Consider the following 24,697-nt stretch of genomic DNA (forward strand, 5'->3'; position numbering starts at 1 on the left):
CACGGATCTGAAGAAGAGATTGATGGGAGTAGGACAAAAAGAGCTCGCAGCATGGGATAGATACCTGAGGTACCAATGAGTACTATGCGACAACAAGCGTAGTAGTGATCAGCCACCTAGCTCAGGAATGAACGCTTGAACAATCCTCAAGGCTTTAGCCAACATCGTCGACCTGAAATTTGAACTACGTAGAATTCCCGTACTACTATGCAGGAGTTTTGACGATGATTACTACGACAGGTTCTCGACTCCTTTGGATCGAGCGGATTGTGTAACCAATGGTTTTAAAAGACAATACAACAGCTGCCTTGGCGTAGTGATCAAATCTACAGAATGCTTTTACAAGGCTTAGGTGTATTGCTATGGATGACAAGCCTAGGTCCCTGCTGCTCGATTTCATTTCGATGAGGCCTACCTGAAAGACCTGGATCTGAAGCTGCTTTACAACTGGAGTTTGAGCAGCATCACGTGCCCATGATCAACAGCCACTTGCATTGCCCTGTGCGCCGAGGAGGGCGTCCCCTTCCCTGTTATGAACTTGTCGGCTGAATCTGTTAGTCAACAGTCGAGGATGGTGGATATGTCTGAGTTGGCCTGTGGCTCGAATCATCAATCATCCACATCCCATTTTAGGAGCTGCAAACGATCGGATAATGGTTGAGCGAAACAGATGAAGCCATGACGACTCAGGTATAGGTGTTCAATGGAACACTGGCTGTCATGTAGTATTTCAAGCAAGCAATCACTGCATCATTTTGCAACTGGACAAATTACCTCAGCACAGCCACGTATAACTAAGTAGGAGGCAGACATTTGAAGGGCTGCCGCTTTAACCGACAGCAGCAGAAACTTACCGACACTAGTCTGATGATGAGGTCATTTTGCATGAAGAGGTACTCCGTAGTGGTAGGACTCTTACTATGAAAGTGCCTAGAAACTTAGCAAGGGACTAACTTAGTCTACAGGTAGACTAGACTAGCTGCAAGCAAATCGCAAAAAGTTGCCGAACTTGCAAGGAGTTAGAACTTAGGACCGCCGTCTGAGAGCTAGAACTAAAAGGTTGCTGGCGCCGGTCAAGCCTCAAAGCAAACAAAAGTGTGGCTTGATCCGCTAGCCACAGTGTACGGTAGACCATGTCAACCCACTCCGCAGCCAAGAAACGCGGATCATGTGCTCTCGACTTTCCGGTTGCAATTTTCCCTTCAGTCTCCGAATATCAGGTTCGCTCCGGGGGTTGGTAACGCTCGCTTGTCATGGCCACAATGGGTGCTGTATATCCCTACGGGCAACTGATCCGGTCAGGTAAGTCATTACCCTTCCAATTGCTTTATCCGTCACCTGTAATACTCTTTTGTCCCTGACACATTTGTGTAGCCCGGAGAGGTGTTACTTTCGTCCCTCGACGCACCCTGACATATTCCTTCCCTCGCCGTGCTCAGGATGACGGCAGCAATGGGCCTAACGAGAAACCGGAGGAGCAATCCAAACCGTCTGCCTTGTCCTCCATCAAGAATTTCTTCTTCGGTGGCCGGTCCGAGACCGCAAAGCCGAAAATCACCCGCAGAGCAACAGCCCCTCCCAAGCGTGAAGGTTCATTGAGTGCAGACTCAATTTTCGCCGAAGATGAAGCAACCCCGAAGCTTATTGCATCCGGTCGGACGCCAGTAGCACGCAAACAAGCCACCGAAGCGGCGGAGGGTGAGGAGGAAGCCAATTTGGAGGTGGAAAACCGAAACCGTATCACCATGGCGACCGTGCTCGATCCTCGTCCGAAGGCGAGGATGCGCTGGGAGCGCAAGATGATTGTTCGGGAAGTACGTCGTCGGGGTCGTCTAACGAAGACCGAGCAGATCATGCGAACGGAGCGCGAGTCACTATCCAAGTCCCATTGGTTCAAGACGTCCGTGAAGAAGCTGGGACCCCTTGCACGTCAGATCGCGGGAAAGAATATCGACGAGGCTATGTTACAGATGCGCTTCAGTAAGAAGAAGGTCGCCAAGGACGTTCTTGAACACCTCGAGCACGCGAAGAACGTTGCCATTGTTCGGTCAGGTATGGGTCTGGGCAACGCCGCAGAACAGAAACCGATCACCATCACTCTCAAAACTGGTGAGCGGAAAACGATCACCAACCCTTCATCAATCTACATTGCCCAGGCTTGGGTCAACCGAGGTCCATATGGAGTCGACTACGACCATCGTGCTCGAGGCCAGATTAACCGGCTGCGGCCCCCTTACACTTCCCTGAGTGTCTTGCTCAAGGAAGAGAATACCCGGATCAGAGAGTGGCAGGACCGTGAGGCTGAGGCAGTGCGCAAGCGGAAAGCCCAACTCTGGACCCAGCTTCCGGACCGGAAGATCACCGCGCAGAACCAGTACTATAGCTGGTGATCGACTCGTTCGCTTCGTTGTTTTATAGCCATGACCAGGCGATTTGATGGGTTGTTATCGGCGTTGTTCGTTTCCTTGTAATTTTCCTAGATTTCTGAAAGCACTCTCCGTCGAGCGGATGTTTCAGCGTTTCCTCTCGCACATCTATCTACTCTTGGTGATGCGAGGTCATTGGCTTGCCAACACCGTTTGTGGTCTAAGGAATTGAGCCGATAGTGGGCTCACATTGTACAATACTGAAATATACATTTCTGGACTTCCCTATAGTTACTAAGTCGGGTACCTTTAGAAAATGCCCTTGTGACGTCTTCTATTTCACCTGAACATCGACACGTGTATGCGTCCTTTTCTATGGGTTCAATTGATCATTGGCAACCGCCTACCCTAGGCAATTACTTATTTCCCATCCTTCTCACAATCTCGTTCTGAATTTGGGATGAACGAATGAATATATAACTCACCTGGTCCAGTCTTAGCTGGTGATTGATTGCCCCACACGCACCAGAGCCCGTGGCCGATGAAGCGCACGGGCACTTGGATATGATCCCCCTGCGTCCCTCCACAGGTCGCCCACCGAGGCAGGGCAACGAGCTACAATATCAGCCTCCACATGAAAGTGAAGGGCCGCATTCGAATCATCCGAAGGCACTTGGCTTCCAACCGTTCTTTCAAATATCTTTCATCATGCACGTGCTCACCCCTCGGCGCTTTTCCCCTACTGACACCATCCAGACCGTTCCTGCTTGTAGTCACTGTTATTGTAGCTGGCTTGGTGATGATGGCTGAATCAATTACATCCGAGTCGCATCTAAGGCTGAACACTGTGACCGGGTATTTCATGCAAGATGAGCCGACGACTGATCCGGACACTTTCGACTATGTGAGCTGCTGTTGAAATATTGCCATCACCTGCAGACTTAGCTGATGCTGACCAGGTCGCATCAAACTTTGGTTTAATACCTCGAAGCTATGACTCGGACGCCGAGTTTGATCTAGACGGCCGCAGAACCCAATGGGAGCGCTTTGAGTACCAGATTAACAAGCTCAATGCAGAGAGCGACCCCGAGACAAGCTACAGACTGCTCTACCTTGGCCGACATGGAGAAGGATACCACAATGTCGCCGAGCGCCGCTATGGAACAGAAGCATGGGATGTAAGTATTTCCGCTGATACCCTCTACCTGAGGCTGCTTATTGGGGCTCGATTGACTGTTACAGTGCTATTGGTCCCTTCTCGACGGCGACGACAACGGGACATGGGTGGACGCCCGTCTCACTCCTGTGGGCATAGCACAGGCGGAAACCGCGCACCGGGCTTGGGAGACGCAGATCGAGAACAAGATTCCATTCCCTCAATCGTACTACGTGAGTCCGCTGAACCGATGCCTGGCTACCGCCAATATCACGTTCCGCGGCCTGAAGATGCCGCATACGGAGCCCTTCCGCCCGGTCGTTAAAGAGGTACGTCAACGGTATTACCTTCATAAGTCATGAAAACTTACATCAGCAGCTCCTCCGAGAAACGATCGGTCTTCACACCTGCGACAGTCGGTCGTCGAAAATAGCCATACAGGCCGAGTACCCCGAGTACATCATTGAAGATGGCTTCGCAGAGGAAGACCCCTTGTATGATCCAAAGCTACGGGAGTCCGACACCGCGCGTGACGCTCGCCTTCGCGACTTACTCCAGGACATCTTCACTCACGACAAAAACACGTTTATCTCTTTGACGGCACATTCAGGCGTCATTACGAGTATCTTGCAGGTCACGGGACACCGGAAGTTTGCGCTGGCGACGGGTGCTGTCATTCCGGTTCTGGTCAAGGTAGAGCGTGTTGCTGGGCCATTGCCGAAAATGCATATTGATCCTCCTACGACGGCGCCAGTTTGTAAGAATTGATTCCAAGAGGCCGTGAGAGGGTTCATGGTGATTTTTGCAGAGGCATGGTGGCCTGTGCATGTCATCGTCTATTATATATACCCAGGTTAAATGATATCCCTACACCTAGCTAACATGATCTATTAAAGGCAGTCTTTACGAAGGACGGTTCTCCTTCCACTTTCTGGGCTCTGACAACCTCGAACGCAATAGTGGACGGGTTGTAAGACGAAATATCAGGAGTCTAGGAAAGAATATGTCGGGCGTCACAGTAACATATGTCCTCAAGAAGGAACCGTGGCAGCACCAGTACACATACTGGAGAATATACTACTGCCAATGTTCAGGAAACACCTGCTTCTAGAAATCAGCCATTGCTCTGCTTCTTAAAGGCCGTCTTAATCAGGTTTCTTAGCAGGAGTCAAGCAAGTGGCTACAGCGACCTCATTAAGGGCATGCAATAACGGTTGCTATATAGTGACCAGCAGGCGCAACGTAATATCTTAGCAAACGCTAAAAAGTATTAAAATAACACTTACTGTACAACGAAGCAGTTCTGCCTTCAGAGATCATGCTACTGGGCTTTTGAAGGACTTTAGAAATTGTCGTAGAACTAAAGATGCAACTATTTCAGTATGACTAGCGGAGGCTGTTAAAAGACGACTATAAGTTACTTATGCACACACAGACATAGGCTGCAGGGTGAGTCTGTGCTGTACTTAAATGCCGGCCAAGAAAGGAAATATATTTTAGGGCTGATGAGGGGATAGAGAACATTATGAGAGAGGCTGGTTCAGAGGGTTTCTCTGGGAGTATTTGACACATAAAATGATATCGATTCATATTCTATCTTTCTATACAGTGTCAACTTGTCATGGCCATGGTCATTGATGGATGCATTCGGGCATCTCCGACTGATACTGATAAGCCCACTATTTAAGCATCATTCTTCCCCGCATTTTTCCCCCTCAACTCATCCATCACTTCTTCCACTTTCTGCTCTTACTCGTTCATTTGTCTCCCATATCACACTCAATCACTCTCTACATCTAAAGCATGGAAGGCCTCACTCCCTCGCAACTCACCTTCTTCCGTGAGAACGGCTACCTCGTCATCCCCGACTTCCTCTCCCCAGAGGACATCACCTCCCTCCTGACCGAGACCAACAGACTTCTCGACGACTTCCCACTAGAATCCCACCCACTCACCAAATTCACCACCGGCGACGACGAAACCAACAAAAACGACCCCCACGTCGGCGACGACTACTTCCTGACCTCCGGCGACAAGATCCGCTTCTTCTTCGAACCGGACGCCTTCTCCTCCACCCCCGACCCCGCAACAGGCAAACCCACCCTTCTCAAGCCCAAACAGCAAGCAATCAACAAGATCGGACATGCATTGCACTCGCTCTCCCCTCCCTTCGAAAAAGTCTCCCTCAGCGCGCGCAATGCCGCCATCGCCAAGTCGCTGGGCTTCATGGACCCGCGCGTGCTGCAGAGTATGGTGATCTGCAAGCAGCCCGGGATCGGGGGCGCGGTGCCGCCGCATCGGGACTCGGAGTTTCTGTATACGAGGCCGCCGTCGGCGGTGGGATGGTGGTTTGCGCTGCAGGATGCGGGGCCGGGGAATGCGACGCTGGGGATGTGGAAGGGTTCGCATCGGCAGGGGATCAAGCGGCGGTTCGTGAGGAAGGTTGGGGAGAGTGGGAAGGTTCTTGGGACGGAGTTTGTGGAGAATGATGGGCCTGAGATGCCGAGGGGTGCGGAGGGTGACGGTCAGGATCAGGACCAGGGTCAGGAGGTTAAGGATGAGGATTTCGAGATTCTGGATATCAAGGCCGGGTCGTTGGTGCTGATTCATGGGAATGTGCTGCATATGAGCGAGAAGAATACCAGCCCGCGCAGCCGGTTTGCGTATACATTCCATGTCATCGAGGGTGCGGACGGATGGGACTATGATGAGAGGAACTGGCTGCAGCCTCCGGAGGGTGGAGAGTTTTCCAAGCTGTATCGGTAGGAGACTAGCAGCATTGTATATATCTTTCTACTGGTTCGAGGTGGCCTCCTAGACATCTGAAACGCCAGTCTGCATATGCTTTCACTTTCAGATTGCGTCCAATATCATGTAGCATAGAAGCCCGTCATTCTGGGTTGTCTCTGCGTCACAATCACCGTCGTCTAGCCGCTGATCCTCCTGCAATGTTTCCTGAAGGTACGGCAGCAGGCTCGATCTTCACTGGCCCATACCCCAGTACTTGGGAGGAATATGCCGACGAAGTCAACTATACCAGAATGTTGTGCATGAGTTTGACTCATGAATACAAAATAGTATACTAATACTATAAGCTCAGTCAGTGTGCCCGAGTGGTTAAGGGGAGTGATTAGAAATCACTTGGCTTCGGCCGCATAGGTTCGAGTCCTATCGCTGACGTTTCTTTTTATTTTTTTCCCTCCCGTATTCTCTACTACGGCTGACCCCCTGGCCTATCGTTATTCATTGGTCGCAGTACGAGGCCGGTTGTCTGATCTGCTGGTTATAAGGAGTACGATGTGCTGGTACAAGGCGATTCAAGACCAATAGTAGGTAGTGACCATGCCTCGCTCAGACAGACAATCGTTCCATCATAACCCGATATTAGCTTAAATGCCGACTCTCTCTGTGTTTACTTATTCGGATGACTGCACTGAACTGGCCTCTTTTGAACATGGTTAGCTACTCCGTAGATGGATGCAGCCTGCAGGATGGCACCCTGGCAGTCCCTTATCTTATCAGATTCCTCCCAAAGCGGCGCATCTCGGCCGTTCGTCATCTTATCCCCGGTCCGTCTGCAACACCCCTGACAGCTGTCACCCACATCTTATCTACCCATCGTCAGCTCAATCCCAACAGAGAAACCTAGGTGGAAAATGGACCCCGACGCAAGCGTACCAGTCGAGGAGCCATCTGTCTTCAACTACGTCCTCTCCTTCCTCCTCGTCGGCGTAGCATGGGGCTTCACGACGCCATTCATCCGCCGCGCCGCAGCGGACTTTAACGCTCGGCAGGAAGCACTCCAGAAACCACAGTCGCAGACGGTGCCACAGACACAATCGGCACAGTCTACGGAAGAGCAGGAGCTACGGGATCAAAGCCAGGGCGCAACTAGCAGTACAAAGAATGGACATGGTCACGAAAGCGAAGAGGATGAGGACTCGGAATCGGGAGAGGAGGATCAGCCCCTCACGTCGACTGCGCGATCAACAGCAGCAAGAACAGCAGCAGCAGCGGGTAGCCCTCGTGTCCCAGCGTGGATGAAACCAAAGTCCACATCCTCATGGCTCAAGACCAAAATCGTGACTGTCTTCTGGACGGTTTTTAATCTCCTCCGCACGCCGGCGTATTCCATCCCACTTGTTATCAATCTGACAGGAAGTATTTGGTTCTTTTTGTTGGTTGGGAAGCATGGTATGTCTTCGCTCCCACACACACACACACACACACACACACACAGCCTCACCCTATTTTTTAATTATTGTTGGCCGTGCTGATATTTCATAGAATTGTCATTAACCGTCCCATTGGCGAATTCGAGTGCATTCCTCTTCACGGTCCTCGGGGAGTGGTACGTTGAGCGCAAGGTCATTGAGAAGGAGACGTGGTTGGGGATGGCGCTTGTCTTGGGCGGTATTGGGATCTGTGTGCATTCGAAGAATCAGAGTTAATTGTTATGATCCATTATAATAGATTGCAGTAAAATAAACCGTTCAAGTATAACCGCGGAAGTAAGAATGGTGGGCAAAAAAAACAAAAAGGTAATTGCATCATCCGTGAATCGAACACGGGCCTCGTCGATGGCAACGACGAATTCTACCACTAGACCAATGATGCTTCTTATTAGAAGAATTGAACTATTTTGCCCTATTAAGCTCTAGAATGCTGACGGTTCCTGGGAAAGCCACCTGGGACAACTGCACAAGTCGTATGCTCCTGGTTGAATAAATGGAAACCTCGATCATCGAATCAGACTGCATTCAGGAGTGAAGCGAGGCTAGAAATGAGGATAGAATCGGAGAGACCAATGCTTATCTTCAAAAGCACGGAGAACAATCTCCATGGGCATCCCAGCCTTAAGGATAGATCAAAGAGAGACGAAAGGACAGAATGTGAGAAAAGGGACAGCATGATTCATTATCTACATGTTATATCTCAAGTACAATATAGCATAATGATGTCACATCCCATACTTAAGGCAACCCCACACATTGTATGATGCCCTGTATGCCCCTCCCAAACAAATGGTATCTACATAATACATCACAATCATCTTTCAACGAAGCAGGATCAAACAAAACATCAAGAGCGTCGTTGGCCGCTCCATATCATAAAGCATCTCTTCATCATCCAGAGTACCATACTGAGCCCGCAGTGGTATCGTGGCCAAACGTCAGTATAGAGCCGGGTGCATACATCACATGGAAGGAAAGACTAGAGAAATAACATCAAACGCCTCGGAACTGTACCAAGTGTTAGCGTCTGAAAGCAGCATGCAAAAGTCGGATACCCTTGAACATACCATACGAACGACCAGGAACCACATTGCTCCGATGAATTTGAATATCGAGAGACCAGCCACACTCCAAAGCACGACAGCCATGTAGATCGTGGCCCTGTTATCATCCGTCGCATTTTTGTCGCTGTTGAATCGGTCCAGACCAGCTGCGCTCAGCACAACAGCGCCCAGCGCAAAGTTGCAAAACACCCAAGCGAGCACGACCGCGCTTCGGAACCCTTTGTAATAGTCGGCCTGACGCTCCTCTTCCGAAATGACCTTGGTCTCCTTGGGTGGTTTCTGTGCGAATTTGGCCAGTTCTGCCTCATACTGCGCGTTAAGATCTCCATCGTCCTGTGGGATATCAACGTCAACTTTTCCGCCGGGTTTCGTGTTGGCTGAAGGCAGTTTCTCGGCCTTGTCGTCTCCCTTGGTACCCCATGTGATGTCGTGGGTGTTGCAGAAGGCGTAGATATTGAGCACGTTGATGTACGTTGGCGTAAGCAGCATGTATTGGATAAACTGGTACAGGTTAGCTTCACATATAGCCAACGTTCGGAGGAGACTTACGGAGGTGAACATGTGCCAGGGGTCGAAGAAGATAATTGAAGCCAAAAGCCACATGACATAAGTCGACCCCAAGGAGACAAAGATCGAGAAAAATTGGCTGTTGCTGAACAAGTGCCCAACGCTAAACGAATTATCGGCGACTTCCTTCTGGATAGATTTGACGGTCACAAAGATTGCTGCAAAGGTCAGGTAGATCATTATGCCAATCCAGAAGTAGACCATGGTCATGTAGAACTTGTTTGAACCGCCGGGACGGTTGCCGAGGGACAGAACGAAGCAGGTCACCAGGGTCGCAAGATAGAGCCACTCGAAGACAACACCAAGGACTTTACCCGTTGTCCCGAGAAGATCAGCGTCACCAAGGTAGGTAGTGAGAATATGAAAGACCAAGAAGAAGTTGCCCTGCGATTCACGTTAGCATTTGTCCACTCTGGCAAGAAGAAGACAGCACATACAATATTGAACCACGCAAAGATCATGTTGATAGTCTGGTAGATGAATTCAATCAACAACATGAACTTGCGCATGAAGCTGTGGTCGCTTCGCCAGATCTGGTAGAAATGGGCGATCGCATAAACGGCAGCAAAGAAACTTCCGTTCAGCCATCTGCGCCGCTGTAGAATGAATTCCGCCATTCGGTCAGGCACATCGGTCTCTCCAGTTGATGACTTGACATATTGCAGGAGCCAACGGCAATTGCGTTTTGTCACAATCTCGAAACACAGAATTCGATCCTCGGCCAGGTACATGTTGGCTGTGAAGATACCCGCATTGGCGCCATGCATCTTTTCACCCAGGAAGTAGCGCTCCAGTGGACCTTGGCCGTTCTTGTCGTTCTGTAATGCGACGTATCTGTACGCAGAAAACGCACCAGGCAAGACGGAAATGAAACCAAAAGCTGATTCCAGAGGCTTATCTAGGATGTTGCTGAGCTTGTATTCGAAGTTTTGCCCGGCCACTAACGGGTTGAGTAATTTCTTGCCATGCGACAGCATGACTTTGATCTCACCACAAGCTCCTCCGCACATGGGCTCGACGTCAAATGCCTTCCATAGCTGATAGATGGAGTCCCGTCCGGGCTTCGTTCCAGCGTCCAGAAGCACGCAGATATTGGGGTCCAATACACGGCCAAAGGCCTGGAAGAACCAACGATGCGAGTTGATCTTCTTCTGGTTCTTTTCCTTCAAGCAGAAAATCATCTGGACCGGGCAGGCCGAGCGCCCTTTTATGTGTACCTGAGTTCCTTTGAGCTCGAGACCGACCTGCGTAGTATACTCGTAGATATGTGCCGTCACGTCCTTGCCGTTCACCTGCTGCTTCGCGATACCATCCTGGTACACTCCGAGACCGGCTAGGACAGCCCGTGTCCGGGGGTTGATCTTGGCACGACCATCGCTGATGACGCAAACGACAATCTTTTTCCATGCGTCCTTGCCCCAGGTTTTACTCTGCGTCCGATTGCACATGTACTCGATGTTCTTGAACACACCGATTAATGTTCGAGCGAAAAGGAAGTCGTCCTCGTTGTACATGGTAATGACGATGAAAAGCTCGGTGTGTCGAGGCTTCGCGAACAGTTTCTGGCGCAGTGTAAATCGCTCCTCGTAAAAATCAGCGGGATCGCAGGTTGCCGCCGAGTAGCGCATATGAGTGAATTCGTCACGACCAGGAGGTTCCGCATGAGGAACTTGGCTGAGCAGCTTCGGCGCAATGGGACAGTCCAGGACCAGGTTACCGTGGAAGAGTTGTACTTCCTTGACCGTCTTCCAGCGTCGTATTGGCGCTGGACTCGGAGTGGGCGCAGCCGCAGGGTCGTCATGGTACTCTTCACTGTACGGGTCTGGGCCGAACGGGTTTTCAGGTTGTAAAATGGGCACTCGGTCATCCTGGTAAGGCTGTTGTTGCTCGTGATACTGCCCTAGATCGTAATCATCTTGCGGCGTGACTGTTGGCTCGTACGGCTGGGTATAGTATGCGTCGTGATGAGCTTCCGGGTTCACAGCATAATCGTAGCCAGGATATTGCTCGGGATGACCTTGCTCGTATGCTTCATTATGACCGTAGGAGTTGGGAATTCGTTCTACCGAGTACTAGTATCTCGAGTCAATCTCAGAAGTCACAGGCGCTTTGAGTGCAATGGTGTTCTCACAGTTGGCTGCTCTGCTAGACGGTCGCTGGAAGGCATCTGCAAATGGTCATGCACGTATGGATTATCCGACAACTGGTAAGAGTTCAAAGGCCGGCCAGGCGACGGTGTTCGATCGTCCAAATGATGAGGGTTCATGGTGGGAGAGCGATTGCCATCCTCCCCGTAGTGGTCTACAGAGCTCGAATGTCAGTTTGGAATGGCTACCGGATTAAGTGTGTGATAACCAGTGTTAAAACAAAATATGAAATGGCAGGCAGAAACAATTGCAGAATGATCGCCAAATAGCTTGCGCAAGTGCCAATGGGAGCTAGTCTCGTCAAAGTCGCTTTATCGGGGGTTATGTTTCAGAAAGACAGAGGATGCGGAGATGCGACGGATCCCGCAGCCCTGCAATAACAACAGCGTAACAAGGGCCAAAAACAAATTATAGACTAACCTAAGCGATTATAGGACATTGTGAGAGTAGGGATCTTCGTATATTGATCGTTTGAACGAGCTACCCCTTTGTATTCCTGGCGAGGAGTGATTGGGAATGCGCCAAGAACGTCGGTGGAATGAGGTCGAGCGCCCAGTCACTCGATAATTTATCGGGGCTTGCGGAGAATTTGGCGACTTCCAACACAGACGGCAGGGAAGGGAATGAAGAAATCGAGGATGCTGAGCGAATAAAGGTGCTTTTTCATCTGCCAACTGCTGCCTGTTGAGCGCGACGCCACTAGTGGTGGCTGTAAAGGTGACGGGGAACTGGGGAGGACAAGAAGGAGAAGCAAAACTTGTAAGCTGAGAATGGAGGAAAAAAGGCTTTGCTTGGCAGGCTTTTTTCCGCGTTGACCAAGGAACCAGGAGAGATGGATGATCACTTCTTCTTGGATGTTAGAATTCGGGAAAATAATACCTTGATGACGACGAGTAGAAAAGGTGCACTGTTTACTACTTCAAACTAGTCTACGGAGTACGCCCCGCAAAGTGACGCAGCTATCTGATATGCTTAACCTCCGTCTATAATGGAAGGCTTCTATAAGTCCCTGCTTAACGAGAAATCTGCACATCTGCACGATGTATTATGCAGCTGCAGAGCATTGCTTTGCATGTATCTTCCTCAGCTTGATCCAACCATAAAAATCGACTTCGATTCATTAAGCAAGCCGTGGATATCGTTGCCTTGGTCCATGGGCTACAGTGGAGAGACTGGGTGTAATCCTTGGTCACTGGGCCAACGGGAAACCGGTGTGCCTGTCACTGCCACAGTGCCACACCCCCAATGTGCCCACCTATGGCTCAGCTCTCTAAAAATAAACCCTGTGCCACACAGGGACTTATCACTAGTTGCATCGAAGAAATTGATCTTATGTATGGTGATAAAGTTGGTGACAGTAATGATTGTTTAAATAAACGTCACACACACTTGGGTTTCGGGAAAATTCCCTATTTGTTTGGACATAATCATGAGTTAGCAGGAATATATATGCGGCAGAGTATATTAAGCCCTAGCGCAAGTTTTCTCGAGACACAATTGCAGACTTTTACCCGTTCCAGTGGCTTAGGCATCAGTATTTTCCATATGTCCCGGACAACCTTGTAGCTCTATATCAACGAAAAACTTCCGTCATACTATGCAGTAAGAAGTACTCTACGGAGTATTTGATGAACCGGTGGATGTTCGATAAGAATGTCTTGTGGCTGAAGGCGGTGCAACGTGGCAGAATGCTTATCGCTGTGGCGGGGTCTGCAACATTTTAATCGGAGATGCATATATGCACCTGTAACAGTGCTTGCTCAATCACCAAGTAGCTTCTCAACAAATAACGATCGCAATGACCGCCTCCGAGTCCCCTTCACCCGAGCACAAAGTCAATGTCCTCTTTGTCTGCCTGGGGAATATCTGTAAGCACGAAACCCCCGGCCTCACCTTGGAACTCCAATCTAATATCCCCCACACCAGGCCGCTCCACCATGGCAGAAGGAGTCTTCCGCAACGTGGCAAGCACCCATCCATTGATCAATGAAATCGATTCCGCAGGCACAGGAGCCTATCACACCCTCGAGCCCCCCGATTCGCGCACCATGTCCACCCTCCGCCGCCACGGCATCACAAACTACGACCACGCGGCGCGGAAGATTACCAAGGATGACTTCTTGCACTTTGACTACCTCCTCGCGATGGATAAATACAATCTGCGGGATCTGCTAGATGTGCGCGAATCGGTTGTTGCTTCGTTGCGGAAGTCTGGAGGTGCCAAGGGTACCCGGGCGTCGAGCGGAGATGCCGGCGCGAAGGTTGCGGAGGTGAGGTTGTTTGGTGATTTTGGGCCGGGCGGTGTTCTCCACGACCGAGTAGGTGGTGGTGAGGTTGTGCAGGATCCTTATTACGGCGGTGTTAATGGGTTCGAGGAGGTTTATCAGCAAGTTGTGCGGTTTTCCAAGTCGTTTTTAGAGTACTTGGAGAAGAAGCAGGGCTCTGAGGTTGAGGAGTGATTCCTGATCTGAGGATGGCATACTGCGTTCTTGCATGTTGAGTGATACCCGATAACTTATAGATATGATCGATCAATAGATGACTTGAAGGAATTTGGAGTTTAAAGTCATACTTGCTGCACCGAGGCTTCATCAATGGTTCCGTTTTCTCAGATAGTATAGTACACTTCGCAGTAATATTGCACAATTGGCCGGAGGAGATGGTCTCAAGCAACAATGGCCATACAAGTGGCTAGCAGTCTCTCATACCCGTTCACTGATCTTGATGGCCGCTCTACACCCCAAGCGGATCACATTGACCAACGGATCATAAGGCTGCGCCTCCTTGGCATCGTTCTCAACAGCATGATCCAAATGCTCTAGCTCCTCATCACGAATCCGACGGAACGTCGCCAACATCTCTTTCAGTTCATCATCGAGCTCCTCTCCCCGGCTCTTCGCGTCTGCCTCCCATGACAGAATCTCCCGCACTTGGTCGTTATAATGAGTTCCAATCTCCGTCTCCACTGCCTCCGTACAAGCCATGGCCGCCTCCCGGCCCATGACTCCCGTCGACCATCCCAAGAAAGTCGCTGCGACTTCCCAAATCGGATACATGGCCGTCGGGCGGATCCGGTGCTTTGCAATGAGTTTGTTGAATGTCGAGAAGTGTCCGGCTTCTTGGTCGTACATGTGCTTCATGAGCGGTCGGAGGTGGGGATGTGAGCGCACGACCTGGGGTGTTTGCGCAGTATAGATGAGCGTTGCGGCAAGTTCGCCGGCTTGGTTGACTCGGAGTGCGCTGTCCAGGTACTCTCGTTGTTTCTTGCTCAAGATGTATGTGGGCTTCGAGGATCCAGCCCCGGAATCCTGAGAGGACTGTCGGGCTCCATGCGGAGGACTAGATGCTGCTGTAGAGCTGTGCCGGGTTCGACTGTGGCGCAAAATTGACGGAGCGAGAAAGTCGAGCATCAATGGTGATGTTGACCGAGCGGATCGGCTGAGAACGCATCCCCGAAAGGAAGATAATGAATTCATTCTGTGTGTGTTTTTGATACAGTCAGAAATACTTGGGTAATATCACGAAGAGTTAATAGAATGGGTATTCATCAACAATTGTAAGCCTGAGATGCTTATACACCGGATATTCCGAGGTGGTCCAACCCGATCGCATGGCCGCAGACGCGCGCTTGCGGCCTTCTTGGCAAGGCATCAATCTCGGGAGTCCTGCGGCCGGAACGTCATGGACGAACCAAATCGTGCGGATGCCGCCATGTACTCCGTCCGATCGCTTCTCTTCACCTCAAGGCCATCCGTCCTCTTCATTATTCACTTATAATCCGCCACCCACCTCCATCCTCGCGACCTGCTTGGGCATTCTTTTCTGTCGCGAGATTGTTATATACAGCTGGCTCCGCCCTAGCCGATTATTTGAATAATTTATATATCGGTACCCGCGTTCGGGTCCGTAGGTTCGAGTCGCTGAGGCCTTCGCTCTGATTTGCGACGGTGAATTAGGGGGCTGTCGCGCACTCGAATCGGCTCTTCCCTGCTTGCGCTCGCCAGCCATTCTATTTTGAAGAAACGCCACCTAGTTTTCAGCGAAACTTTTGCAACGATATTCACTATGGCGGACGATCTGGATGCCGAGCTGCTCGCTCTAGCGGGCGACTCCTCTGATGAGGAGTCATCACCTCCCCCCAAGCAGAATTCTGAATCTCCTGCTCCTTCAGCTTCTCCATCATCAGCCATGGCGCGAAAAGGAACGGCGAAATTGATTAAAAGGAGCAAGAAGTCGCGCAACGATGATGACGGCGATGAGGAGGATGGCGAAGTGTAGGTTTGCCGTTTTCTTCGTACTCATTTGACCTCAACTGTGTCCTTTGTGTTCGGGTGGCTGGGAACTGACAACACTGGCCCCACCAGGTCTGATGCTGGATCTCACCATTCACTCGAGTCGGCCAGCATGTCCGAGTCTGACGCCGCCTCCGATTCTGAGGGAGCAAGTGAGGACGCTGAAGAAGATCGCCCTATCTTTCCTTACGAAAAGCTCTACTACTCCGCCAAAGACAAAGAGGAAATCATGGCGTTGCCAGAAATCCAGCGTGAACAGATTCTCTCTGAACGAGCGCAAGAGGTCGACCGACGCAACCAGGACTTGGCTCTTCGCCGTCTCTTAGCATCTCGCGAACGTGATGAGGCTCGGCGGGTGAAAAAGTCCAAGCGAAAGGCGAGCGTAGCGGATCTGGAAGAAGGCCAGCGCAAGAGCTCCCGGCAGAAGACCACACTTGGCGGGCGCAAAGTTGGCGAGGCTTCTGAGGCCATCGAGGCATACAAGCGTCAGCGTGAGAAGAAGGGCAAGCGCGATGAGCTTCGTCGTCGGGATATGGCTGCTAGTGAAGCAGCTCCAGCAAAGGACGACGCACCCTCGGACAAGGATGCTGAAGGGGAAAGCGAGGTCGAGTGGGATAATCGCGAGCGCTCTCCCTCTCCCCCAAAGGATGATCCGCCTGCGGACCTTCGTGATATTCAACGCGCTCGCGTGGGACGTACCAATTTCGCACAAGTTTGCTTCTACCCTGGATTCGACGAAGCCATTTCCGGGTGCTATGCTCGAGTAAATATCGGCCCGAACAGAGATACTGGTATCAACGAATATCGTCTATGCTTGATCAGGAGTATGTGACCGAGTTGCCTCGATTCTAACTGCACCACCTATAGACCCCTCGTACTGACCCGTCCCAGGATTCACAGAAGGACGTCCTTACGCCATGGAAAGCCCGAACGGTCGGTCGTTTGTGACAAACCAGTACGCTGTGTTGGCGCATGGGAAAGCAGAGCGCGAATTCCCTTTCATAGCTTGCTCTGATTCACCCTTTACCGAGGTAACTATCATTTTCTTAATCCTGAAGCCCTCCTTATTATACTGACGCCTTTCAGGCTGAATTCAATCGCTACCGCCAGACCTTGGCAGTTGAAGATTGCAAGATGGCCACCAAATCAATGCTCGCCAAAAAAGTAGCAGACATTAACCGTTTAATCAACCACCAGTTTACCAAGGAAGAGCTGAATGAGAAGTTACGCAAACAAGGTTCACTGGATAACAAGATGCGCACCTTTAAGCGCCTTGAAACCGAGAAGCAGTTGAAGTTGGCTCGAGCTGCTGGTGACGATGAGGAGGTGTCGCGCTTGGAGAAGGAGTTGGCGGAACTGACGGGACCAAAGCTCGCTTTCAGCACCCAACCGTCGAAACCTCGCACGGAGAAGTCGGATTATGAGCGCCTCGCCGAGTTGAACCTGCGCAATCAGAAACTGAACACCGAAAGTGTGCGTCGTGCCCAGCTCGAGGAGAGAAAGGCGAGTCGGAAAGCAGCTGCAGCAGTCGCTCGTGGTGAAGCTCAAGCCAATCCATTCATGCGTGTTCGAACCCTGGCCAAGACCCACTACGATGCCAACGGAAACAGCCTGATACCGGACTCAATTTCCAGCCGCGGCGGGACTCCTGGTACAGGATCTGACACGCCATCCAAGGCCAGTACGCCTAAGCCTGCCGTCACTACACAGAAGAAGCAATCGAAGGGTGGCATTGCGTCGATCCGTCATCGCAATATGGACGACGAGAATATTGCGGCTCTGGACCTCGAGTTGGATATTGAAATCTGATTGTGACTACATCCATCATCGTTGCATTATTTTCAATGCCGGAAGAGCATGATGAGCGAACAGATCAAGGCTTGACAATATCTCTGAGGATGGCTTATTGAAAAAGGACTTTGAACCGGACATGACTTTTTGATTGAACATAGGCAGGTGTTACATCAGATCAGCGTCGGTTTCTGTATTTTTGTCACTACGGGCGGGCTTAACATCGGCGTCATACCACACCTAGCATGGGAATTTGTATTTATCACCGATAAATCATTGAACATTACTATTTAATTTCCCGTTGGCTACCGTCTGGCAAGTGCCGACTTGAAGTAGCCTTTCAGTTAGGACAGCAAGATTATCTTATCTAAGGTCACGTGCAGATAACAGTGCGTGCTTCACGCGCTTGGACGCGAGGCGCGTCGTCGTACAAGCAGAGTAAGACTCTCTCCGCCCTGGGTTCGCATTATCGCTTGACACCCTGCACTCTCCTACTTTAATGCGGAGGGACTATCACGGGCTTCGCTGAATTTACCAATGATCAATCGATATATCTGTTATGCACCTTATTCTCTGATTACACCAAACACACCATGTCAAGCCCCTCCACGCCGCGGACGGCGCGCTCAGCGTCTGAGAGTGGCACACCCATCCTTACACCAGGAAGAAAGATCAAAGCCATCCTGGCCGCTTTCGAGAGCGATTCAGAGTCAGACAATGCCAACAACAAACAGCGAACGATACAGAAGCCAGATGAAACCATGAATGATGCGGAAAGCGAAGACGACGATAACGACGACATAGTGAAGCCTAAGGGCCGGCTAGCGGCTCGTATGCAAGCTCAGAATCAGACAAGCGCCAGCCCACCAGTGACGGGACAAACGGCATTCGACCGTGTTTCGAAGTTCTTACGAGCCGAAAGAGAGCAGTCTAAGGAAGGCGAGCAAGCGCGTCATGAATCTGCTTCTGCTTCGGAGGACGAGGATGATCTTCCTAAGGCTGGTCCTAGGAGGAGGCGCAATGCAAGAAAGACGCCGGAGCCCGGCGAGGACAACACGCCTCCCTCGCCGTCTCGCGCTCGGTCCTTTTCTCCTCTTTTCATGTCCTCCCCCGCGCCGCAACGCAATGAGACCCTTTCAAATGACGAGGCGAATGATGACGACGAAGAGGATTTGAAGGCCGACCCTCGCGTTCGCGCGCTCATCATGCAGAAGCGGAAGGAGCGCGAAGAAAAGGAACGGCTCGAAGCGGAGAAGAAGGCCGCCCGGCTGGCGCAGAGGGATCAGTTCAGCTCGGAAATCGCTTCGGTCGAGGATAGTGATGAGGAAGAAGCGGGACGGAAGCTAACACAGAAGCGGCCCGCTGCTCGTAAGGCTAGCAAAAAAGCTCTGGAAGAGATGAACCGCGAAACGCAGAGAATCAGCAGGAACATGCAGCTGGCTCATCAGGCGCAAACAAAGAAGAAGATCACCAAGGAGAGCTTCTTTGCGCGATTCAATTTCATGCAACAGGGGGAGTCGAATGTCGCAGGTCATACTGGGGAGAATTCGTCCACAACGGCTGGGTCTCAGCAATCGTCGGATAATGAGGCCCAGAAAGCTAAAGAGACGCCGCAGACTTCACCTGTTCTTGGTCCATCAGATAAGCTCAAAGCGGGTGAGACTGTGGATGAAAGTAACAAGGAAGGTGGTGCCGACCTCGAGGTGGAAGACTTCCCAACGGTTGATGAGATGTTGTCTAGATCGCAAGACCAACCTCAGAAAGTTACTGTTGGACGTGTGGAAGTGAAGGAGAACGAAAGCAAGAAACCGCTCGAGCCAACAAAGCCCGAACGAAGAGTTCTGACGCAGCCTCCCATCCGCGTGCGAGTGTCCCGACAGTCCATCGCTCAAAAACAACAGGAGGATTCTGACGACGATCTGGAGGTTGTTACTGACCCCGCCAAATGCAGGCGTATCGCGGCGTTCGAAAATCTCCCGGCAAAGAAAATGCAGGAATCAGCGTCTATGCTCAAGCTGAAGGCATTGGCTCATCTTACTTCACCTACTCGACGGAGTAAGACTATGAACACGGCAGAACTGTCGGCCATGCTCTTGCTCCAGGCCAGGCAGCAAGCCGCCAAAGAAAGACAGGAGAGGATACAAGAGCTACGGGCTAAGGGAGTAATTATTGAGACCGCCGAAGAGCGCGCTGCTATGGAAGATGAGCTTGAAAATCTTGTCGAGAAGGCACGTCAAGAAGCCGAAGAGATTGCCAAGAAGGAGAGAGGGTCTAAGAGCAAGAAATCGGAGGACGGGGATGACGAGGAAGATGAAGACTTTGAGCTCTCCGGCTCCGACCAAGAAGGCTACGGCGATGGCGAGGGAGATGAGGAAGATGAAGACGAGGAAGACGATGAAGAGCACGAGCAAGGATTAATTGACTCGGAGGCTGGCGAGGATGACGAGTCTGAGGACGAGCAGACCGAAGTCATGTCAGCAGACGAGTCGGAAGTGCCCGCTGCGCGACGCAAGCGACCAATTCGAGTAATCAGCGACGACGAGGATGAAGATGAAGAACAGGCACCCCAAACACCGGCCAAGCCGACTCTTTCAACAGTAAACTCTGTTGAACGGCCTCAGTTCCCTGGTATGACCTCTGACGGACTGACAATGAGCCTCACACAAGCCTTTGCTGGTACACTTGGGGCCAGTCAACCGGTTACCCAGGGAGGCTCGCCGGCTATTCCGAACTCTTTGCCTGACCCTGCACAAATCACCCACGACCGCCGAGATTCAGAGTCACAAATCATCATCAAGGATAGCCAGGAGCAGCGCGCCGAATCGACAGACATACTGGCAGGTTACACACACCCCGAGAGCCGAGTCTCTGAGTCACCAGCGCCAAGAGCCATGTCACAATTCTCCCAAATCCCTGACCCTACGCAGGACGCCGGCTTTGTTCTCTCGCCCTTTGATCCGTCAAAGAGATTCCTGGGGACCCCCCATTCAACTATCGAAACCGTGCTTGTGGGACAAAACGAATCCCGGAACACCACGCCTGTCCCTGACGGGAAATCGAAGCATCTTCGGCGTGGGCGAGCAGCAAACCTGTCCATGATTGAAGAGCAAGAAGAGGAAGGATTCGAGATCGATGCCAGTGCTTTTGATGTCATGAAAAAGGCAGCGAAGAAGAAGACGCATGTTCCATTTGACCCGAAGACTAGCAAGGCTAAGGAGATTGTGGAAGACGCCGCCGAAGAATCCGATGACGAATATGCCGGTCTTGGAGGCGCTAGTGACGACAGTGAAGACGAGGAAGATGCCTACGATCAGCAGATGATCAATGACAATAGTGGAGAGACGGTGGACGAGAAGCAGCTGGCTGCTCTGAATGCGTGCGTTCCCGCATTAACTGTCCGAAGATGTTCACGAACTGACCGAGTTACAGGCTCCACCAGAGAAACGCGGATGAAAAGCAGGTCGCCAAACTGTTGAAAGATATCACAACTGGTGCCCTCCGCCGCCGGAGACACGCAGACGACGAATTCGATCTAGATGATTCGGACGACGAGCTGCTTGCACGTCGGCGGCAGAAGCAAAGGGAGTTTGCGCGAATGCGAAAAGCTCTCCTTGCCGATGAAAAGATCGGCGAGATCGCCGAGAACCCTAAGAAAGCGGCCTTCTTCAAGGCGATTGAAGATCGCGATTCGGATGACGATATCGGTCTCGATTTCTTGAACGACGAGCAAGATCCCGGCTCCCAGCAGGACTCGTCTCAAGGTGTCGCATCAGACGCACCACAGCAACAGTCGGCTGCCGAAGAGAGCAACAAGAGGAAAAGGCCTCTCGAACCCTCTGCAGAAGACATCAACAACCGTCCTCCGCCTCATTTACGTCGCACGCCAGCGAGCGCTATATCCAAGAAGCCCGCGACTCTCGCCGAGATTCGGGAAACTGTCTCTTTCTTGACCGAGACGCCCGAGTATGACTCCTTCCACGAAGATGCGTCAATAGACGATGCGGATGAGGCACAGCACGACGATGAAGATGACAGCGGCTCAGCACAAGCGCAGCCAAAGGAAACCTTCGCTGTCCCCAGCCATCCACGCCGCACAAGAGGTCCAGTTGTTGACCGTCTTGCACTGCTCCGGCAGGCATCATCTAACTCTGCCACGTCCGCTTCTTCCAGCAACCGTCTAGCATTCTTCGCTGGTGGAGGCAACGACTTGTCCTTCCGCCCTCCTCCCATGCTGCGCAAGACTACAACAAGCTCGTCCTCTGGTTCTACGTCGTCCAAGTCTGACTCGTCAAAGCGAGTCACCAAACCCGCTGTTGGAGCGTCTGTCGCCAAGAAAGGTGCAGTCAACTACTACACTGCCGCAAGAGAGAGGGAGCGCGAGCGTGAGATTCGGGCCAAAAACCGCTCTGGCGGCTCCAACATTACGGCTCTGTTGAACAAGCATGCCAGCAACCGGCTGGGTTCTCTGGGAGGAACAGGCCGATGGGAATGATGATAGATTGTACTGACATTACGGCGTATCGGTTGAGTTTGCCCTGGCGTTTCATTGGCGAGGTCATGGGTTGGAGTCTTGAACGAGCATATCATAGCCTTTGATAAGAGTATTTCCAACAATTAAGGTCGTCTTTCATTGGTTGTTGACCAAATGACATCGCTTCCCGTTATCTCCAACGGTGCCTGATGACTCAGGCAGAACCATGGTTGACTCACCCACACCGGATAAACTCTCGGTCCGGACCACCCATTTATGATCGGCGTCGGGAACAAAAAAGGCACGCTTTGCCCCTCAGCAGCGGCGTTTCGTATATCTGTCTGTCTGATTTTCACAACATTGGAAAATCTCATTCTTGCCAACGATGGCGTCAGCAGGAGAGACTACCCTTCCCGAGCGACCAAAGGAGGCAGCTCCTCCTGCAGAGCAGAGTCCCGCCCCCGCAGGCGAAAAGCCCGCTGAAGAGAAGCCCGCCAAAGCACCCAAGCAGAAAGCTCCCAAGCAGAAGGCACCCAAGAACCCCGACGGCAAGAATAACAACAACAACAACAGTGGCAAGAAGGGAGGCGGCAAGCCCAAGGCCACCAATGCCAAAGAGGCCGCGATCGATCTGCGCTCTGTCGACCCCGAGGCCATGTTCAAGGTCGGCTTCCTCGCAGATGTATACCAGGAACGGCCCATCTCCGAGAAACACCCCAAGATCCGGACCCGGTTCCCTCCTGAGCCCAACGGCTTCCTGCACATCGGCCACAGCAAGGCGATTGCGGTCAATTTCGGGTTCGCAAAGTACCATGGCGGCGAATGCATCCTGCGCTTCGATGACACGAACCCCGAGGGTGAGGAGGAGATGTACTATCGCGGTATTGAGGATATTGTGAGCTGGTTGGGATACAAGCCTGTCCGGGTTACTAATGCTAGTGACAACTTCGACCGACTGTATGAGCTTGCGAAGGAACTTATCCGACGAGATGGTGCCTATGTGTGCCACTGCACCAAGGCTGAGATCAAGGCCCAGCGTGGCGAGGCGGATGGTGAGCGGGGCAAGGCGAGATATGCGTGCCCTCACCGGTCGCGTCCTATTGAGGAGTCGCTGCAGGAGTTTGAGGCTATGAAGGAGGGCAAGTACAAGGCGGGAGAGGCTGCGCTGCGTATGAAGATGGATTTGGACGATCCTAACCCTCAGATGTGGGATATCTTCGCGTGGCGTATTCTGGACGTCGATCAGAAGGGCCACTTCCGCACTGGTGGCCAGTGGAAGATGTATCCTACTTACGACTTTGCGCACCCTCTCTGTGACAGCATCGAGGAGATTACACACTCCCTTTGCACGGTTGAGTTCGAGATGTCACGGCAGTCTTATGAGTGGCTCAACGACAAGCTGGATGTTTACCGGCCGATGCAGCGTGAGTACGGTCGCCTGAATCTTACAGGGACTGTGCTATCGAAGCGTAAGATTATTGAGCTGGTCAAGAAGGGTTATGTGCGGGGATGGGACGATCCTCGCCTCTACACGCTGATTGCCATCCGCAGACGCGGTATTCCTCCTGGCGCCATTCTCTCCTTCGTCAACAACCTCGGTGTCACCAAGGCTACTGCCATCGTCCAGACGGCCAAGCTTGACCAGATTGTCCGGCAGTACCTGGAGACTACCGTGCCACGTCTGATGGTTGTTCTCGAGCCCCTCAAGGTTGTCATCTCGAACCTGCCCGACGGCTATGAGGAGATGGTGGAGGTTCCCTTCTCCAAGGACCCTGCTTTCGGCTCCCATCTCGTGCCTTTCACCAAGACTGTCTACATTGAGCGCAGTGACTTCCGCGAGGAGGACTCGCCCGACTACTTCCGCCTTACTCCCGGAAAGACCGTTGGTCTTCTGAAGGTGCCTTTCCCTATCACCGCCACCGCCTTTGACAAGGACCCTCAGACCGGCGCGGTTACCTGCGTCTACGCACATTACGAAAAGCCCGAAGAAGGCTCTGACGCCCCTGCCAAGAAGACGAAGACGTATATCCACTGGGTTGGCGAGTCGGCCGCCCACAAGAGCCCCGTCAAGGCCGAAGTTCGCGCGTTCAACTCCCTCTTCAAGTCCAACGACCCCAGCGCCCATCCTGACGGATTCCTGGCCGATATCAACCCTGATTCCGAGGAGATCTATGAGGGCGCCTATATCGACATTGGATTCCACGATGTCTCCAAGTCGGCTCCCTGGCCCAAGACGAGTGGTGAGACCGGGGGCGAAGTGAACCCCTATTCCATTCGATTCCAGGGTATGCGGACCGCATACTTCTGTGTGGATACGGATTCGACGGCGGACAAGGTGGTCTTGAATCGCATCGTCACTTTGAAGGACACTCAGGGTAAAACCTGAACACATAGTTTCTGAATGAGAAAATGTCTGCTTACATTTGTGTACCGTTTGGTATCTCTCGGTGTTGCGTGCATATCTTCAGTATGATTAATGTGGTACATGTGGTCATGAGCATAAGGAGCTTTGTCATGTTAGAGGCGAATCTGTTGAGGTATTCTGCACTTACCTGAAATAATGGCATTTAGCATAGATCCTCATTTGCTTTGGGTAGTCACGATTCTA

At 51.7% G+C, this 24,697-nt stretch overlaps 10 protein-coding genes and 2 non-coding genes across 12 annotated transcripts, besides 3 other annotated features; 9 read left to right on the forward strand and 3 right to left on the reverse strand.

Moving 5' to 3' along the window:
- Positions 1-1,253: 1,253 nt before the first annotated feature.
- NFIA_034180 (mitochondrial 54S ribosomal protein uL22m) lies at positions 1,254-2,390 on the forward strand (the record flags this gene model as incomplete). The annotated part of the gene is made up of 2 exons (XM_001265748.1): positions 1,254-1,302; positions 1,375-2,390. The coding sequence occupies 2 exons, from the start codon at positions 1,254-1,256 to the stop codon at positions 2,388-2,390; spliced, it is 1,065 nt and encodes a 354-aa protein (XP_001265749.1).
- A 778-nt stretch (positions 2,391-3,168) lies between these two features.
- On the forward strand, positions 3,169-4,290 carry NFIA_034190 (histidine phosphatase family protein; the record flags this gene model as incomplete). Its single annotated transcript, XM_001265749.1, has 4 exons — positions 3,169-3,270; positions 3,326-3,544; positions 3,609-3,851; positions 3,901-4,290. 4 exons carry the CDS (start codon positions 3,169-3,171, stop codon positions 4,288-4,290), a joined length of 954 nt encoding a protein of 317 aa, XP_001265750.1.
- Positions 4,291-5,325: 1,035 nt separating this feature from the next.
- NFIA_034200 (phytanoyl-CoA dioxygenase family protein) lies at positions 5,326-6,288 on the forward strand (the record flags this gene model as incomplete). The annotated part of the gene is made up of 1 exon (XM_001265750.1): positions 5,326-6,288. The coding sequence occupies one exon, from the start codon at positions 5,326-5,328 to the stop codon at positions 6,286-6,288; it is 963 nt and encodes a 320-aa protein (XP_001265751.1).
- Positions 6,289-6,621: 333 nt separating this feature from the next.
- Positions 6,622-6,702, forward strand: NFIA_034210. Its single transcript has one exon. It is a non-coding gene; the product is annotated as a tRNA-Ser (tRNA).
- Positions 6,703-7,178: 476 nt separating this feature from the next.
- On the forward strand, positions 7,179-7,973 carry NFIA_034220 (uncharacterized protein; the record flags this gene model as incomplete). Its single annotated transcript, XM_001265751.1, has 2 exons — positions 7,179-7,716; positions 7,810-7,973. 2 exons carry the CDS (start codon positions 7,179-7,181, stop codon positions 7,971-7,973), a joined length of 702 nt encoding a protein of 233 aa, XP_001265752.1.
- Positions 7,732-7,760: a microsatellite.
- Positions 7,732-7,761: a microsatellite.
- Positions 7,974-8,068: 95 nt separating the features above from the next.
- Positions 8,069-8,139, reverse strand: NFIA_034230. The gene has a single exon. It is a non-coding gene; the product is annotated as a tRNA-Gly (tRNA).
- Positions 8,140-8,719: 580 nt separating this feature from the next.
- Positions 8,720-11,654, reverse strand: chsA (chitin synthase class I; the record flags this gene model as incomplete). Its single annotated transcript, XM_001265752.1, has 4 exons — positions 8,720-9,322; positions 9,371-9,772; positions 9,826-11,460; positions 11,520-11,654. The coding sequence occupies 4 exons, from the start codon at positions 11,652-11,654 to the stop codon at positions 8,720-8,722; spliced, it is 2,775 nt and encodes a 924-aa protein (XP_001265753.1).
- A 1,679-nt stretch (positions 11,655-13,333) lies between these two features.
- Positions 13,334-13,994, forward strand: ltpA (tyrosine protein phosphatase LTP1; the record flags this gene model as incomplete). Its single annotated transcript, XM_001265753.1, has 2 exons — positions 13,334-13,403; positions 13,462-13,994. The coding sequence occupies 2 exons, from the start codon at positions 13,334-13,336 to the stop codon at positions 13,992-13,994; spliced, it is 603 nt and encodes a 200-aa protein (XP_001265754.1).
- Positions 13,995-14,237: 243 nt separating this feature from the next.
- Positions 14,238-15,011, reverse strand: NFIA_034260 (demethoxyubiquinone hydroxylase family protein; the record flags this gene model as incomplete). The annotated part of the gene is made up of 1 exon (XM_001265754.1): positions 14,238-15,011. The coding sequence occupies one exon, from the start codon at positions 15,009-15,011 to the stop codon at positions 14,238-14,240; it is 774 nt and encodes a 257-aa protein (XP_001265755.1).
- A 589-nt stretch (positions 15,012-15,600) lies between these two features.
- NFIA_034270 (RNA polymerase-associated protein) lies at positions 15,601-17,636 on the forward strand (the record flags this gene model as incomplete). Its single annotated transcript, XM_001265755.1, has 4 exons — positions 15,601-15,809; positions 15,900-16,651; positions 16,719-16,858; positions 16,914-17,636. 4 exons carry the CDS (start codon positions 15,601-15,603, stop codon positions 17,634-17,636), a joined length of 1,824 nt encoding a protein of 607 aa, XP_001265756.1.
- A 575-nt stretch (positions 17,637-18,211) lies between these two features.
- Positions 18,212-22,110, forward strand: NFIA_034280 (uncharacterized protein; the record flags this gene model as incomplete). Its single annotated transcript, XM_001265756.1, has 2 exons — positions 18,212-20,994; positions 21,048-22,110. The coding sequence occupies 2 exons, from the start codon at positions 18,212-18,214 to the stop codon at positions 22,108-22,110; spliced, it is 3,846 nt and encodes a 1,281-aa protein (XP_001265757.1).
- A 364-nt stretch (positions 22,111-22,474) lies between these two features.
- Positions 22,475-24,475, forward strand: NFIA_034290 (glutamine--tRNA ligase; the record flags this gene model as incomplete). Its single annotated transcript, XM_001265757.1, has 1 exon — positions 22,475-24,475. The coding sequence occupies one exon, from the start codon at positions 22,475-22,477 to the stop codon at positions 24,473-24,475; it is 2,001 nt and encodes a 666-aa protein (XP_001265758.1).
- Positions 22,586-22,626: a microsatellite.
- Positions 24,476-24,697: the final 222 nt, after the last annotated feature.

The sequence above is a fragment of the Aspergillus fischeri genome, genomic scaffold, assembly GCF_000149645.3.
Source record: "Aspergillus fischeri NRRL 181 1099437636247 genomic scaffold, whole genome shotgun sequence".
Taxonomy (NCBI): Eukaryota; Fungi; Ascomycota; class Eurotiomycetes; order Eurotiales; family Aspergillaceae; genus Aspergillus; species Aspergillus fischeri.